At 49.6% G+C, this 16747-nt stretch overlaps 1 protein-coding gene across 2 annotated transcripts in view; it reads right to left on the bottom strand.

The window, feature by feature from the left end:
• Positions 1-16747, bottom strand: part of LOC135559591 (neurogenic locus notch homolog protein 2-like) — a 48214-nt gene that overhangs the window by 4792 nt on the left and 26675 nt on the right. For both annotated transcript variants that reach the window (XM_065010135.1, XM_065010136.1), the window contains 18 exons: positions 15871-15984; positions 13943-14176; positions 13369-13818; positions 10530-10916; positions 9816-10044; positions 9481-9682; positions 8929-9085; positions 7674-7858; positions 7409-7541; positions 4445-4702; positions 4229-4341; positions 3466-4001; positions 2897-3372; positions 2541-2766; positions 2170-2429; positions 707-1011; positions 360-507; positions 130-227 (listed from right to left, as the gene is read on the bottom strand). In XM_065010135.1, the coding sequence (XP_064866207.1) occupies positions 130-227; positions 360-507; positions 707-1011; positions 2170-2429; positions 2541-2766; positions 2897-3372; positions 3466-4001; positions 4229-4341; positions 4445-4702; positions 7409-7541; positions 7674-7858; positions 8929-9085; positions 9481-9682; positions 9816-10044; positions 10530-10916; positions 13369-13818; positions 13943-14176; positions 15871-15984 (4511 nt within the window). The remainder of the gene's footprint in view (positions 1-129; positions 228-359; positions 508-706; positions 1012-2169; positions 2430-2540; positions 2767-2896; positions 3373-3465; positions 4002-4228; positions 4342-4444; positions 4703-7408; positions 7542-7673; positions 7859-8928; positions 9086-9480; positions 9683-9815; positions 10045-10529; positions 10917-13368; positions 13819-13942; positions 14177-15870; positions 15985-16747) is intronic.

The following is a 16747-nucleotide window of genomic DNA, read 5'->3' as shown; positions in this document are numbered from 1 at the left end:
AGAGAGAGAGAGAGAGAGAGAGAGAGAGAGAGAGATAGACATGTTGGCTCCTCAATATCTCTATATATTCCAGACTGTATGACTGTGGGGAGCTGACAGTTGTAGATATAGGTGGAGGGCTGTGTGTACCTTGAGGTCCTGCATGTCTTTGTTGGCTCCGTTCTTCAGCAGGGCCATGGTGGCCTCCACGTTGTTGACAGCAGCTGCCCAGTGCAGAGCAGATTTACCTGGGATGGGAGGAACACACACAGTTGTTACTCATCCTACCTCTTACCACGAAACACAGCATCACCATTCAACTGCATCAAGTCTCTCTTCAACACACACACTCTCACACACTAGTTTAGCCAATCACGTACCCAGTTCGTCGACAGCGTTGATGTCTGCGTGGCAGGTGATGAGTTCCTCCACCATGCCCTCTACGGCCAGGCGGGCAGCCAGGATCAGGGCGGTGGAGCCGTCGTACATACGAGAGTCCAGGTCTGTAGCCCGGGTTCGGATCAGAATCTAACCAGGACAGACAGGGAGAAATAACATGTCAGTCTGGCAGATGACACAACAGTCTACTCAGCAAGTGGGCAACCGTAAGAAGTAGCCAAGTCAAGTCTTACATGTGTAATACTGTGTATAGAAAGACTGAGGAATACATTGAGTAAGTGTGAAGATATAACTTTAAACATTAAGCATCTGAACAGTGTGTGTTTACCTGGAAGACCCCCTGGGCATCGGCGGCCACGGCGGCGTGTAGCGGCGTGCGCCCTGTGTTGTCCTGCGCGTTGGCGTCGGCCCCGGCGTCCAACAGCCGCTTGGCGGCATCAGCGCGGGCATAGCGGGCGGCCAGGTGAAGGGCGGTCTCTCCAGTGCGGTCCGTCTGGGCGGCCAATGTGGCGCCCTGGTAGATGAGGTCAGAGATGATGTTGGCGGAACACTCCTCTGACTCCTCCTCCTCGGGGAGCTCGGGCTCCAGACCGCCTCCGCAGAACGACGCCAGCATCAGAGGGGTGAAACCGTCTGGAGAGGCGAAGGGTCAGTCAATGTGTCAATCAAAACACAATGGACAGGAACAGATCAAAGAGATCAAACGTAGCAACTAACAATAAACACCGGGAATACGAATCAGGAGGAGCGGTTTTTAAAGGATATACTACAGCCTCAAGGATTCTGGTCCAGACACATACAACACTGCACATGACACATACAACACTGCACATGACACATACAACACTGCACATGACACATACAACACTGCACATGATACACAACACTGCACATGGCACATACAACACTGCACATGACACATACAACACTGCACATGACACAGCACATGACACATACAACACTGCACATGACACATACAACACTGCACATGACACAGCACATGACACATACAACACTGCACATGACACATACAACACTGCACATGACACATACAACACTGCACATGACACATACAACACTGCACATGATACATACAACACTGCACATGACACATACAACACAGCACATGACACATACAACACTGCACATGACACACACAACACTGCACATGACACACACAACACTGCACATGACACACACAACACTGCACATGACACACACAACACTGCACATGACACATACAACACTGCACATGACACACACAACACTGCACATGACACATACAACACTGCACATGACACATACAACACTGCACATGACACAGCACATGACACATACAACACTGCACATGACACATACAACACTGCACATGACACATACAACACTGCACATGACACATACAACACTGCACATGACACAGCACATGACACATACAACACAGCACATGACACATACAACACTGCACATGACACACACAACACTGCACATGACACACACAACACTGCACATGACACACACAACACTGCACATGACACACACAACACTGCACATGACACATACAACACTGCACATGACACATACAACACTGCACATGACACAGCACATGACACATACAACACAGCACATGACACATACAACACTGCACATGACACACACAACACTGCACATGACACACACAACACTGCACATGACACACACAACACTGCACATGACACATACAACACTGCACATGATACATACAACACTGCACATGACACAACAACGCTCCATGTGGTTCATTTCAATACTGACCAGGTCCTCGGACGTTGACGTCCATGCAGTCCTGGTCGAACTCTCCCTGGGGCGGGGTGAGGGCCATGGAGGGGGGCATGCGGATGTCTGCAGCCGCTAGGTGGTGCTGGGTCCACTGTCTACAGTCTACAGTGTCTTCACTGTCTGACAGGATGCTGGGCTCCTCAACCTTCAGTCTCTTGGCCTCGGGGCAGTCTGTGTCGATCCACGAGTCACTGTGGTCGCCAAGCAGAGACTCCTCCACCGTCTTGGGCATGTATCTGGAGAGAGACCGGTAACACACAGTCACAATACCATAGTGGAGCAGATACATTGATTTGGAATCACCATAGGAGTGCTGTAAGTGAGGACACAACAGTGTGGTTACTCACTTCATGCCCAGTGCGTCCTGGCCTAAGGGTTCCCTGCGGTTCTTGTTGCTGCTGGGTTCCTTCTTGGGGAAGAAGCCTTCGGGGAACCACAGGGTGCTGTGTTCTCTCTTCCTGCGGCCAATCAGCACACCCACCACCAGGATGACCAATAGGAACAGGGCTGCCACGCCCACCAGCATCAGCTTGCCCCACTCTGGCATGTCTACAGGGTCTGGGATCTTCTCACCTACATGTTATTACAAGGACTTTAGTATACGAGCTGTGGTTACAGTATTTGATGGAGAAATGACATATATATATAAATGTTTGTAACGTTATTCTGTATCCTGGTATAGTGTCCGTGGGTTTCTACTCACCGCGGACTTCTTTGATGGGGTAGGGGAAGCGGAGCATCTCCACGGCTGACAGAGCTCCCAGGTAGTCTGCTGCGCTGTCTGCCGACGGGAAACAGTCGTCAGACCGCTGGGAACACAGACGGTTGTCTATCTCCAGGTACACTATGGACCCAATCACCTCCTGGTGGGGCTGCAGCTCTCGTTTGAGGCGAGCCTCTCGACGGGTGTAGGGTCGGATCATGGGCTCTCCGTTGTGGTCCAGGCGGAAGCGCAGGGTGGTTCTCAGGATGGCGCTGAGCTTCTGCAGGAAGGCAGGGGCCGTATTCACGAGTTCGTCCGGGGGTAGCAGGACCACCAGGACCAGCACCCCGTCAGCCAGGTTCTCTGGAACATTCCCTGCACAGTCCAGCCCATCCCAGCCACACTCCTCTGAGTTACAGCCCTGGTCACAGCGGCCGTCAGCGTAGTGGTCGATGCAGTACGCCTCGTAGATGGGACTGGTGGAGACAGAGAGTTACAGAGATCAGCTTAGAGGGTCTAAGGTGAAAGAATGAGAGTCCAGAACAGAATGCTGGCGGTGGAGTACTTACTTGCAGATTTTCTCCTTGCTCCTGCAGTCAAAGTTGTCGTAGAGGCAGTCGGCGTGTTTGCACGGCTCGTCACACTGGCTGTTGTTGAAGACACGCCAACAGCGCGGATCGGTGCAGCGAGCCCACGGGTTCACCGCCAGCGAGCAGTCGCCCCCGTCCCAGCGGCAGGGGAATGTGTTGCACTCCTTGTCGCAGACACCGTCGTTGGCCTTGCCGTGGCAGTCGGCCAGGGGGCAGGCGGGCGGCAGAAGGGTCTCTATCAGCCTGGTGCTGCCCAGCTCGCAGCGCTTGCCCGTCCAGCCTTGGGCACACTGGCAGAGGAAGAAGGGGAAGCTGGTCTCCTCAGTGCAGATGCCTCCGTTGCGGCACGGCTGGGAGGAGCAGCCCTCGTTACTACGGTGCTGGCACTGGGGCCCGGCATAGCCTGTCAGGCAGGTACAGCGGGCGCCCCGCGTGGTCAGAGCACAACTACCTCCATTATAGCAAGGCAACTCCCGACACGACATGCTCCTCTCACAGTTGTTCCCAGCATAGCCCTGAGGAGGGAGAACAATCACATACAACGTCAGTGTGGGTAAGAAACACATGTGGTCAACTACAGGACGTTAGCATTGTAATAAATCCAGGGGGCTTTGACATATGGTTCTAGGTTATGCTCTGTGAGCAGGGAAGTTCAGGGAGACAGAGATGGTTGTAGAAATAGGCCACACAGGCGGACTAGACATGGGGTAAAAGTGTGCGACAGTGACATGTTGATACTTACCAGATGACAGGTACAGGCGTATCCCAGGGCTGAGCTGCTGGAGACAGAACAGGCCCCTCCGTTCTGACAGGGCTGAGACTCACACACACTGAACCTGCTCTGGCACCGCCGACCTGCACACAATAACACACACACGTTAGAGTGGCACAAACAGATACAAACACACACATTTATTACACAGCAATACGACTACACACACAAGCGCACCCTCCTTACCTGTGAAGACGGGCTTGCAGACACACTGGTAGTCGTTGGGGAGCTGGATGCAGTCCAGACTGTTGGCGGGGATGCAGGGGTTGGAGTGACACTCGTTGATGTCCCCCTCACACCTCTCTCCAGTGAAGCCAGGGGGACAGTTACAGCGGTAGCCCCCCACTCTGTCCACACAGGTACCGTTGTTCAGACACTTAGGAGGAGTCCCGCGCAGCCGCAGAGGAGGAGCACAGTCATCCTCGTTGATCTCACACAGAACACCTGTAGGAGAGATGGACAGGTATCAACATTGAGTATGTTTACATGCACACTAGTAATGAAATATCAAACTGAGTATGGCATTAGTAATGTAAACACCTTACTCTTCTTATCTTAATCAGCGTAAGGTTATAATGGTCGTAAGCATACGCCGATTAAAACACCTGGTTGCCTGAGCAATCTTCTCTAATTATTAGGACATGTTAATGGCTTAATCTGACTTCCAGCGGTGTATTTGATCTGTACATGTACCAGGCAGCGCCAGCAGTGTATTTGATCTGTACATGTACCAGGCAGCGCCAGCAGTGTATTTGATCTGTACATGTACCAGGCAGCGCCAGCAGTGTATTTGATCTGTACATGTACCAGGCAGCGCCAGCAGTGTATTTGATCTGTACATGTACCAGGCAGCGCCAGCAGTGTATTTGATCTGTACATGTACCAGGCAGCACCAGCAGTGTATTTGATCTGTACATGTACCAGGCAGCGCCAGCAGTGTATTTGATCTGTACATGTACCAGGCAGCGCCAGCAGTGTATTTGATCTGTACATGTACCAGGCAGCACCAGCAGTGTATTTGATCTATACATGTACCAGGCGGCACCAGCAGTGTAATCGATCTGTACATGTACCAGGCAGCGCCAGCAGTGTATTTGATCTGTACATGTACCAGGCAGCGCCAGCAGTGTATTTGATCTGTACTTGTACCAGGCAGCACCAGCAGTGTATTTGATCTGTACATGTACCAGGCAGCACCAGCAGTGTATTTGATCTATACATGTACCAGGCAGCACCAGCAGTGCACGTTGAGTACAGAAGAGGACATGGGTGAGTATGGAAGAGGATATGTTGTGAATATGGAAGAGGACATGGGTGAGTATGGAAGAGGACATGGGTGAGTACAGAAGAGGACATGGGTGAGTATGGAAGAGGACATGCTGTGAGTATGGAAGAGGACACATTGTGAGTATGGAAGAGGACATGTTGTGAGTACAGAAGAGGACATGGGTGAGTATGGAAGAGGACATGTTGTGAGTACAGAAGAGGACATGGGTGAGTACAGAAGAGGACATGGGTGAGTATGGAAGAGGACATGCTGTGAGTATGGAAGAGGACACATTGTGAGTATGGAAGAGGACATGTTGTGAGTACAGAAGAGGACATGGGTGAGTATGGAAGAGGACATGTTGTGAGTACAGAAGAGGACATGGGTGAGTATGGAAGAGGACATGCTGTGAGTATGGAAGAGGACATGCTGTGAGTACAGAAGAGGACATGGGTGAGTATGGAAGAGGACATGCTGTGAGTATGGAAGAGGACACATTGTGAGTATGGAAGTGGACATGTAAAGAGGACACGTTGTGAGTATGGAAGAGGACATGTTGTGAGTATGGAAGAGGACATGTTGTGAGTATGGAAGAGGACATGTTGTGAGTATGGAAGAGGACATGTTGTGAGTATGGAAGAGGACATGTTGTGAGTATGGACGAGGACATGTTGTGAGTATGGAAGAGGACATGGTGTGAGTATGGAAGAAGACATGCTGTGAGTATGGAAGAGGACACGTTGTGAGTATGGAAGAGGACATGTTGTGAGTATGGAAGAGGACACGTTGTGAGTATGGACGAGGACATGTTGTGAGTATGGAAGAGGACATGTTGGAAGAAGAAGACATGTTGTGAGTATGGAAGAGGACATGTTGTGAGTATGGAAGAAGACATGTTGTGAGTATGGACGAGGACATGTTGTGAGTATGGAAGAGGACATGGTTGAGTATGGAAGAAGACATGTTGTGAGTATGGAAGAAGACATGTTGTGAGTATGGAAGAGGACATGGTTGAGTATGGAAGAGGACATGTTGTGAGTATGGAAGAGGACATGGGTGAGTATGGAAGAGGACATGGGTGAGTATGGAAGAGGACATGTTGTGAGTATGGAAGAGGACATGTTGTGAGTATGGAAGAGGACATGGGTGAGTATGGAAGAGGACATGTTGTGAGTATGGAAGAGGACATGGGTGAGTATGGAAGAGGACATGGGTGAGTATGGAAGAGGACATGGGTGAGTATGGAAGAGGACATGTTGTGAGTATGGAAGAGGACATGGGTGAGTATGGAAGAGGACATGTTGTGAGTATGGAAGAGGACATGGGTGAGTATGGAAGAGGACATGTTGTGAGTATGGAAGAGGACATGGTTGAGTATGGAAGAGGACATGGGGGAGTACAGAAGAGGACACGTTGTGAGTATGGAAGTGGATATGTTGTGAGTTTGGAAGAGGACATGTTGTGAGTTTGGAAGAGGACATGTTGTGAGTTTGGAAGAGGACATGGGGGAGTACAGAAGAGGACATGTTGTGAATATGGAAGAGGACATGTTGTGAGTTTGGAAGAGGACATGGGGGATATGTTGTGAATATGGAAGAGGACATGTTGTGAGTTTGGAAAGGACAGGATAGGACATGTTGTGAGTTTGGAAGAGGATATGTTGTGAATATGGAAGAGGACATGTTGTGAGTATGGAAGAGGACATGTTGTGAGTATGGAAGAGGACACGTTGTGAGTATGGACGAGGACATGTTGTGAATATGGAAGAGGACATGCTGTGAGTATGGAAGAGGACATGTTGTGAGGACAGAAGAGGACATGTGAGTACGGAGGAGGACATGAGTGAGGACAGAAGAGGACATGGGTGAGTACAGAGGACATACCCAAGGTGCCAGGTGGGCAGGAGCAGATGTAGTGTCCCACCAGGTCAATGCAGGTGCCACCGTTCTGACACGGGTGAGACTGGCACTCGTTGACCTCCATCTCACAGTTCTCTCCGGTGTAGCCTGGCATACACTGTAGGGCCATAGACACATAACATTAACATCATATCTAGAACCATATTACAACAACATTAAGACAATCACTTCAGAGTTATTAGACAAACTGCAGTTTATACAGAATTCTGACTTGACTAATCCGACTCACGTCACACTGGTATCCTCCCACGTAGCCCCTGCAGGTGGCGCCGTTGCGACAGTGTTTGTCCTCACAGTGGTCCACCTGGCTCTCACAGTAGCTGTCTGTGTAGTCTGTGGGACACTTACAGTAGTGGGTGTTGCCTGTGTTGACACAGTGACCTCCGTGATGACACAGCTCGTCTGTCTGGAGGCCTGGGAGCAGACAAGAGACCGGGGACGGTTATACCATGGTATAAATACAAACACATACTGCCTACATGCCCTAAACCAGGGCTGTCAAACATAGGGCCTGTGGGTGGTTGGAGTAAAACTAAATATATATGTGATAGGTGAGATTCATAGGTGAGAATTGTCTGTTAATTGAATGATTAGAATATTCCGCCCTGAAACATATAATTGTATGGAATTGGTTAGAATGTATAAAATCCTAATCAATAAATGTGTAGTCCTAGTCAGAATTAGGGTAAAACAATATGTCTTTATGGTATTTTAAACACAGACTGTCTGAGCTTGGTGCCGACCTGACTAGAGATTTGGGAGAGAACGGGGAGTACGTCTCAAGGACAAGGTCACTATCTCTGTCGGCTGGATAGTGAGACAGACAGTGTAGCAGGACAAGGTCACTATCTCTGTCGGCTGGATAGTGAGACAGACAGTGTGTGCTTAGCAGGACGTGTGTGCGTATGTTTGTGTGTATGTGTGTGTTTGAGAAGTCAGTATAAAATGAATTGTTTTGTATTCTTGACTTTGGAACGTTCTCTGAATAAACTGTACTATCTTTTTGCATAAGCTGAGTCTTTGACTAATTATTATTAAACCCATGGTCTTACAGATCTCGGGGATTGGTCAGAGCTATTGATTGATAGTTATTATCATTGGGATTGGCAATTCTCTTATCAATATGTACGAACTCAATATACTTGACTAAAAATAAAAAAATAAAAAATAAAATGACTAAAACCAAATGGAAACAGTGTAGTAATGATAATGGACCTACATTCATACAGTTTGTTGACTGTTTCCAGCTCTCTAATAATCACCAAAATGAAGCTAGACCGTCAGGGAGCATCAGAAAACCCCACAACTATGGATAGAGGACAATTCTCTGCTAACTGATGGAGAGGAAATATAAAGATTTTTGTGTGGGGCCCTCTGGACCTGGTTGAAGACCGAATGCGGCCCTCCGGGTAAAATGAGCTAAACACTTACAGTAAACACACACACACACACAAAAATAACAAGAACAGAGCATGCCTCCGTACCTCTCTTGAGTGCGGCAACCTCACAGGAAACCCCAGGGATGTCACAGTAGCGTCCAGACCAGCCTCCCAGACACTCACAGGAGAAGGAGGCGTCCTTCTGACGACAGCGCCCTCCGTTCTGACAGGGAGACGAGCGTCTGCACCAGTCCACTGGCATCTGGAGAGACAGAACCAACTTAACACCACAGTATCTGAACATATGTTTGTGTTAATGCTTTCTGGATTGGTATAGAATAGAATAGTATAGCATAGAAAAGAATAGAATAGTATAGAATATAATAGTATAGAATGTAATAGTATTGAATATAATTGTATAGAAAAGAATAGTATAGAAAAGAATAGTATAGAATATTACATTCAATTGTGTATTGTGTAGCAAAAAATAGTATAGAATATAATACTATTGTGTAGCAAAAATAGTATAGAATCGTATAGAATATAATAGTATAGTATAGAATAGAACAGAATAGTATAAAATAGTATAGAAAATATTGTATAGAATATAATTGTATAGTCTATAATAGTATAGTGTTGTATATGCTGTGTGTGTACCTGGCAGCGGTTGCCTGTGTATCCCTTGGGACAGGAACAGCGGAAGGACTCCAGAGCGTCCTGGCAGACCCCTCCGTTGAGGCAGGGCTGGGAGTCACACTCATTCACCTCATACTGGCAGTGGGAGCCTGTGAAGCCTGAGCGACAGGTACAGGAGTAGCCATTGATCTTGTCTGTACAGGTACCTCCGTTGAAGCATGAGCTGTGGGTGTAGGGTAAGAGATAGTTCGATCATCACTGCTGATCCATTCTGCACACATCAGAACACGCACCGTTTCAAAGGTCACAAAGGGCAGACGTGCACGCACACAAACACAGCGGGCTATGAGACTCACCTTTCAGTGCAGTCTGGGATGTTGGTCTCACAGTTAATGCCAGTGAAACCAGGTCTGCAGGTGCAGGTGTAGCTGTTGACGTAGTCTGTGCAGGTGCCTCCGTTCTTACAGGGGGCGCTCTGACACTCGTTGACCTCCACGGCACAGCGAGGCCCCGTGAAGCCTGGCAGACAGCTGCAGTGGAACGAGTTCACATCGTCCGTACAGGAACCCCCACTCAGACACGGGTCTGCAGGAAGACAGAGAGCGAGAGAGAGAGGGGGGAGGGAGAGGAGGATGATATGATATGTCTTTACAGTACTATAGTTCTATGGATAATGTTATAAACTGGAGTTGGAGGAAGTAGAAGCAGATATGGAGGCCAGTATTGTACAGCAGCAGCAGAGACTGTGGTCCTATGGATAATGTTACAAACTGGAGTTGGAGGAAGTAGAAGCAGATATGGAGGCCAGTATTGTACAGCAGCAGCAGAGACTGTGGTCCTATGGATTAATGTGATAAACTGGAGTTGGAGGAAGTAGAAGCAGATATGGAGGCCAGTATTGTACAGCAGCAGCAGAGACTGTGGTCCTATGGATTAATGTTATAAACTGGAGTTGGAGGAAGTAGAAGCAGATATGGAGGCCAGTATTGTACAGCAGCAGCAGAGACTGTGGTCCTATGGATAATGAAGTACAGTAATAGAATATTGCTAGTCTCTCATTGGTCACTCACTAGGGGCACAGTCATTGATGTCCGTCTCACAGTTGGGCCCGGTGAAGCCGCCGCGGCAGGAGCACACGAACCCTCCCAGTGTGTTGGTGCAGGTACCACGGTTCTTACACGGGTTGGCGATGCACTCGTTCACGTCAATGTTGCACAGCTGACCTTGCCATCCTTGCTGGCAGTTGCACTGGTAGCCCAGGTAGTCAGGTGTGTTGGTGCACAGGGCATGGTTGGCGCAGGGGTTGGGGGAGCAGGGGGTGAGCACGTCGGCACAGGTGGGCCCGCTGTAGGGCAGCTCACACAGACAGGTGAAACTGGCCACGCCGTCCACACACGTGCCCTGGTTCAGACACGGACTGGACGAACACTCGTTGATGTTGACCTGGCACAGGTTACCTAGGCAATGCAGGACAGAGCGAAAACAAGGGAGATGTGTTAGATTACGATACAGAGTAGAGTCATTGAGTAGGTTAATTTAACATGGGGACAAACCTTGTCTGTCAACCACTGCAGTTATTTTAGATATACACTAGGGGGCGTTATGAGCCAATATATTAGATGGGACCCTTTATGGATGATCTGGAAACCAAACAAGGCCTCTTCAGATGTGTGAAGCATCAGTTGGCACTAGAAAAACGTACAGAAGTTTACACGGTCTGTAGATGGTCAAGTGTTTTGGTGCATACATGCATCTCCAGGTGGGTGTTTATCTACCATGTGTTTGTATACTGTGAGACTGTATACATCACGGGTGCCTGGTGTATGTTTTTAGTGCCTCTGTGTGTCTAGAATCAGGGTTCGGGATAGAGATAGGGTTTGGGGTAGAGTCAGGGTTCGGGATAGAGATAGGGTTTGGGGTAGAGTCAGGGTTCGGGATAGAGATAAGGTTTGGGGTAGAGTCAGGGTTCGGGATAGAGATAGGGTTTGGGGTAGAGTCAGGGTTGGGTTCGGGATAGAGATAGGGTTTGGGGTAGAGTCAGGGTTAGGGATAGAGATAGGGTTTGGGGTAGAGTCAGGGTTCAGGATAGAGATAGGGTTTGGGGTAGAGTCAGGGTTCGGGATAGAGATAGGGTTTGGGGTAGAGTCAGGGTTCAGGATAGAGATAGGGTTTGGGGTAGAGTCAGGGTTCGGGATAGAGATAGGGTTTGGGGTAGAGTCAGGGTTCAGGATAGAGATAGGGTTTGGGGTAGAGTCAGGGTTCGGGATAGAGATAGGGTTTGGGGTAGAGTCAGGGTTATGGTTAGGGATAGAGATAGGGTTTGGGGTAGAGTCAGGGTTAGGGATAGAGATAGGGTTAGGGATAGAGATAGGGTTGGAATAGAGATAGGGTTAGGGTTGGGATAGAGATAGGGTTGGGATAGAGATAGGGTTAGGGTTGGGATAGATAGGGTTAGGGTTAGGGTTGGGATAGAGTTAGAGATAGGGTTAGGGTTGGGATAGAGATAGGGTTGGGATAGAGATAGGGTTAGGGTTGGGATTGAGTTGGAGATAGGGTTGGGATAGAGATAGGGTTAGGGTTGGGATAGATATAGAGATAGGGTTGGGATAGAGTTAGAGATAGGGTTAGGGTTGGGATAGAGATAGGGTTAGGGTTGGGATAGAGTTAGAGATAGGGTTGGGATAGAGTTAGATAGGGTTAGGGTTGGGGGTTAGGGTTGGGATAGAGATAGGGTTAGGGTTGGGATAGAGATAGGGTTAGGGTTGGGATAGAGATAGAGTTAGGGTTGGGATAGAGTTAGAGATAGGGTTGGGATAGAGTTAGAGATAGGGTTAGGGTTGGGATAGAGATAGGGTTAGGGTTGGGATAGAGTTAGAGATAGGGTTAGGGTTGGGATAGAGATAGGGTTAGGATAGAGATAGGGTTAGGGTTGGGATAGAGATAGAGTTAGGGTTGGGATAGAGTTAGAGATAGGGTTAGGGTTGGGATAGAGATAGAGATAGGGTTGGGATAGAGATAGGGTTAGGGTTGGGATAGAGATAGAGTTAGGGTTGGGATAGAGTTAGAGATAGGGTTAGGGTTGGGATAGAGATAGGGTTAGGGTTGGGATAGAGATAGGGTTAGGGTTGGGATAGAGATAGAGTTAGGGTTGGGATAGAGTTAGAGATAGGGTTAGGGTTGGGATAGAGTTAGAGATAGGGTTAGGGTTGGGATAGAGATAGGGTTAGGGTTGGGATAGAGTTAGAGATAGGGTTAGGGTTGGGATAGAGATAGGGTTAGGATAGAGATAGGGTTAGGGTTGGGATAGAGATAGAGTTAGGGTTGGGATAGAGTTAGAGATAGGGTTAGGGTTGGGATAGAGATAGGGTTAGGGTTGGGATAGAGATAGGGTTAGGGTTGGGATAGAGATAGAGTTAGGGTTGGGATAGAGTTAGAGATAGGGTTAGGGTTGGGATAGAGATAGGGTTAGGGTTGGGATAGAGATAGGGTTAGGGTTGGGATAGAGATAGAGTTAGGGTTGGGATAGAGTTAGAGATAGGGTTAGGGTTGGGATAGAGATAGGGTTAGGGTTGGGATAGAGTTAGAGATAGGGTTAGGGTTGGGATAGAGACAGGGTTAGGATAGAGATAGGGTTAGGGTTGGGATAGAGTTAGGGTTGGGAAAGAGTTAGAGATAGGGTTAGGGTTGGGATAGAGATAGGGTTAGTGTTGGGATAGAGATAGGGTTGGGATAGAGATAGAGTTAGGGTTGGGATAGAGTTAGAGATAGGGTTAGGGTTGGGATAGAGATAGGGTTAGGGTTGGGATAGAGATAGGGTTAGGGTTGGGATAGAGATAGAGTTAGGGTTGGGATAGAGTTAGAGATAGGGTTAGGGTTGGGATAGAGATAGGGTTAGGACAGCAGGCTCACCTCTGAAGCCCTGGCGACACTTGCAGTTGAATCCGTTCAGCTGATCGATGCAGGTGCCAGCGTTCTGACAGGGGCTGGGCAGACAGTCATTACGGTCTAGGTCACAGTTCTTCCCCACCCAGCCGGGCTCACAGTCACAGCGGTAGCCGTTGATGTCGTCTCTGCAGGCGCCGTGCACACAAGGGTTGCTGCCACACTCGTCCACCTGGGAGTAACAGTAGGGAGGCTGGAAGCCCTCGGGACACTGGCAGTGGAAGCCGTTCTCCTCGTCCACACACGTCCCCCCGTTCCTGCAGGGTCCGGACGAGCACTCGTCCATCTCCACGTTGCACAGAGGGCCGGTGAAGCCTGGTTTGCACACGCAGTCGTAGCGGTTGATGCCGTCCTTGCAGATGCCATAGTCACATGGTTTGCTGGCGCAGTCATCAAAGTTAATCTCACAGTTGGTACCTGTGTGTACAAGAGAGAGACCAACCACATTAACAGCAGTACTAAGACAGAGACCCCAGCAGAAACTCTGTGTCCATAATCAGATATTTAGTGTTATGAATCTCTGTTGGTACTGCTCTCTCACCTGAGGTACCGTGCTGACACTGGCAGATGTACTTGTTGACCAGGTCCACACACTTGCCCCCATTCTGGCAGGGGTTACTGTGGCACTCGTTCAGCTGGTTCTCACAGCGGTAACCCGTGTAGCCCGCTTCACAGTTACACGTGTAGCTGGCGATGCCGTCCACACAGGTGCCGTGGTGGCACGGGTCGGGCTGGCAGTTGTTGGTGTTGCTCTCGCACAGTTTGCCCTCGTACCCTTGGGGAAGAGACAGCAGGAATTAGAACAGGCCTCCTGGGGTTTCTTTGCGTCTCACTCTTCATCTTTTAGATAGTTATTTCTCTTTAAATCTGCCTGCCACCCAGCCACCTCTCCTCATCCAAACCCCTCCTACCATTTCCCCTCTCCCATTCACTTCTCTCCATCTCCACTTCCCTCTTTATCCCTCTCTATTTCCTCCCCCTATTTCCCACTCTTTCTCTCTCTATGAAAGCTTCTACAGTTTGGAGTTCTGGGCCCCATGGTTTCCATGCCGACGGTGGTGTGTGTGAGACTGAGCAGTGTTAGTTGGTTCGTTAGTGTGCCGAGCCGTGTTGAGAGAGTTGAGTGCTGCTGTGCCGGGTGCTAGGTAGGCACCGTCGTGCTGTGGGCCAGGGGACAGGGCCTTGCGGTGTAGAAGGAGTTGGGCCCTTGACAAGGCTCACAGGCCTGGCTTTGTTCCCACCGGGGACAATGGACCGTGCCACGTCTAACAGGGCCACTTCACTCAACAACGGGAGTGGGGGGGGGGCACAGGGAATACCAAGCAGCTGGTCACCGCTAAACAATGCAACAGACTCCCCCATACACACACATACATAGAGCCTCCGACAAACACACAAACACACACTAGACCTACTAACACAAACACACCTGCTCAAGAAACAGCTAAAAACACTGTAGCTGAGTTGTTCACAGTCTTACACATAGATGTTAATATGAATGGGAATGACCTTGAGTGAGCTAAGATATACCATAAGGCCAGTGCAGCGTGTTGGGGTGTGCGGGGGTATGTATTGTGGGGTACAGAGGAACAGATGTCGGAGGGGATGACCAGACCTAACCCCCCGCCCCCCCAGCAGCTGCTGGCCCTGGGTGACCCTGTGTGTGATCCTGAGGTCCGAGGGACCGGCTGGGGAGAAGAGGAAATTTGGGGCCTCAGCCCAGTCTCAACCCCTGCCCAGTCTCAACCCCAGCCCAGTCTCAATCCTTGCCCAGCCTCAACCCCAGCCCAGTCTCAACCCCAGTCCAGTCTCAATCCAAGCCCAGTCTCAACCCCAGCCCAGTCTCAACCCCCGCCCAGTCTCAACCCCAGTCCAGTCTCAACCCCAGCCCAGTCTCAACCCCAGCCCAGTCTCAATCCCAGCCCAGTCTCAACCCAAGCCCAGTCTCAACCCCAGCCCAGTCTCAACCCCAGCCCAGTCTCAACCCCAGTCCAGTCTCAACCCCAGTCCAGTCTCAACCCCAGTCCAGTCTCAACCCCAGCCCAGTCTCAACCCCTTCCCAGTCTCAACCCCAGCCCAGTCTCAACCCCTTCCCAGTCTCATCCCCCGTCCAGTCTCAACCCCAGCCCAGTCTCAACCCCAGTCCAGTCTCAACCCCAGCCCAGTCTCAACCCAAGCTCAGCCTCAGTCCATCTCCAGCCCATCTCTAGCAACAGTCTCCCAGGTCCAGTCCAACCAGCAGTCTGAGGCCGCAACAGACACACAACCAGGGAGTCTTCTGGCCCGACTATCACTCACTCTCACTGAGACCATCACCATCTATAACCCCTATAGAGGTGAGGGGATAGACTTGTCTGCTGTAGGGGCAGACTGTCAGTCTAGGACCACTAATATATGTACACACTGGCACACACAAACACAGAACACACACATGGACATAAAGAAATGGACATTATTATTGCTCCTTACCTTCAGCACAGCGGCACTCGTATCCGTTGGGCCGGTCGTAACACTTGGCTCCGTTCTGGCAGGGCGTGCTGGCGCACTCATCAATGTCGATCTGACACATGGTGCCAGTAAACCCTGGGACAGGCAAATACAGAGGTGAGGGGTCAGAGAAAAGCTCCGGTAGACGGGTCAACAGTGAGGTCAGCCAGAGGTCTCCAGGCTAGGTTAGGGGTGGGACGTCCGTACAGTGGGATGCTAAGGTTCTAAAGTGTCTGGGTGATCCATGGACTTGAAACGTCTACTGTGATCCACAGTGTAGGACCTAAACATGGTTCTGGAGAGGGTTAGGTTCTGCAATTTCTAGAATCTGCAGTGTTCTGTTACGTCTGGACTATGATGAATTCTGGGATGTGTGGTGAATTTGAGAATGTCTGGGCTCTTAAGGAGTGTTCTTTGTTGTGTTCTGGAATGTCTGCTAATGTCAAGTCACGGTTCCAACTTCCAACACGCCTACCAATCGCTTAACCCAGCAACATTTTAACTCCCACATGCTTACCATTTAAATGGATTTCTTGCCCCGACATTAATGTAAATGTCAAACCAGTATAGTGAATATGGTTGATGCCTTGGTCAACTAGCTGAGCCATTTCATCTTGTACACGTTCTTCTACAGTGTCTGAAACCGCTCGTTCTCAATTTGTTGAGATGGAAACACCAAAGTAGGCTTTAAATGAACTTGTATTCCATGTCTAAGAAAAAGCAACAGAAATCAATGGGGAAGGGGCCCATGGAGGAGTCAATTGGTGCGGTCGGTTTAGGAATACCTAGTGGTGATTAACAGTGTGAGGAGGATGGACCTGGTCTATGTGTCTGTGTTGCTGCTTGGGGCAGGAGGTTA

This window comes from Oncorhynchus nerka, linkage group LG26 (assembly GCF_034236695.1).
Source record: "Oncorhynchus nerka isolate Pitt River linkage group LG26, Oner_Uvic_2.0, whole genome shotgun sequence".
NCBI lineage: Eukaryota > Metazoa > Chordata > Actinopteri > Salmoniformes > Salmonidae > Oncorhynchus > Oncorhynchus nerka.
Note: the sequence above shows the minus strand (reverse complement) of the source record. Positions and strands in the feature narration are given on the sequence as shown.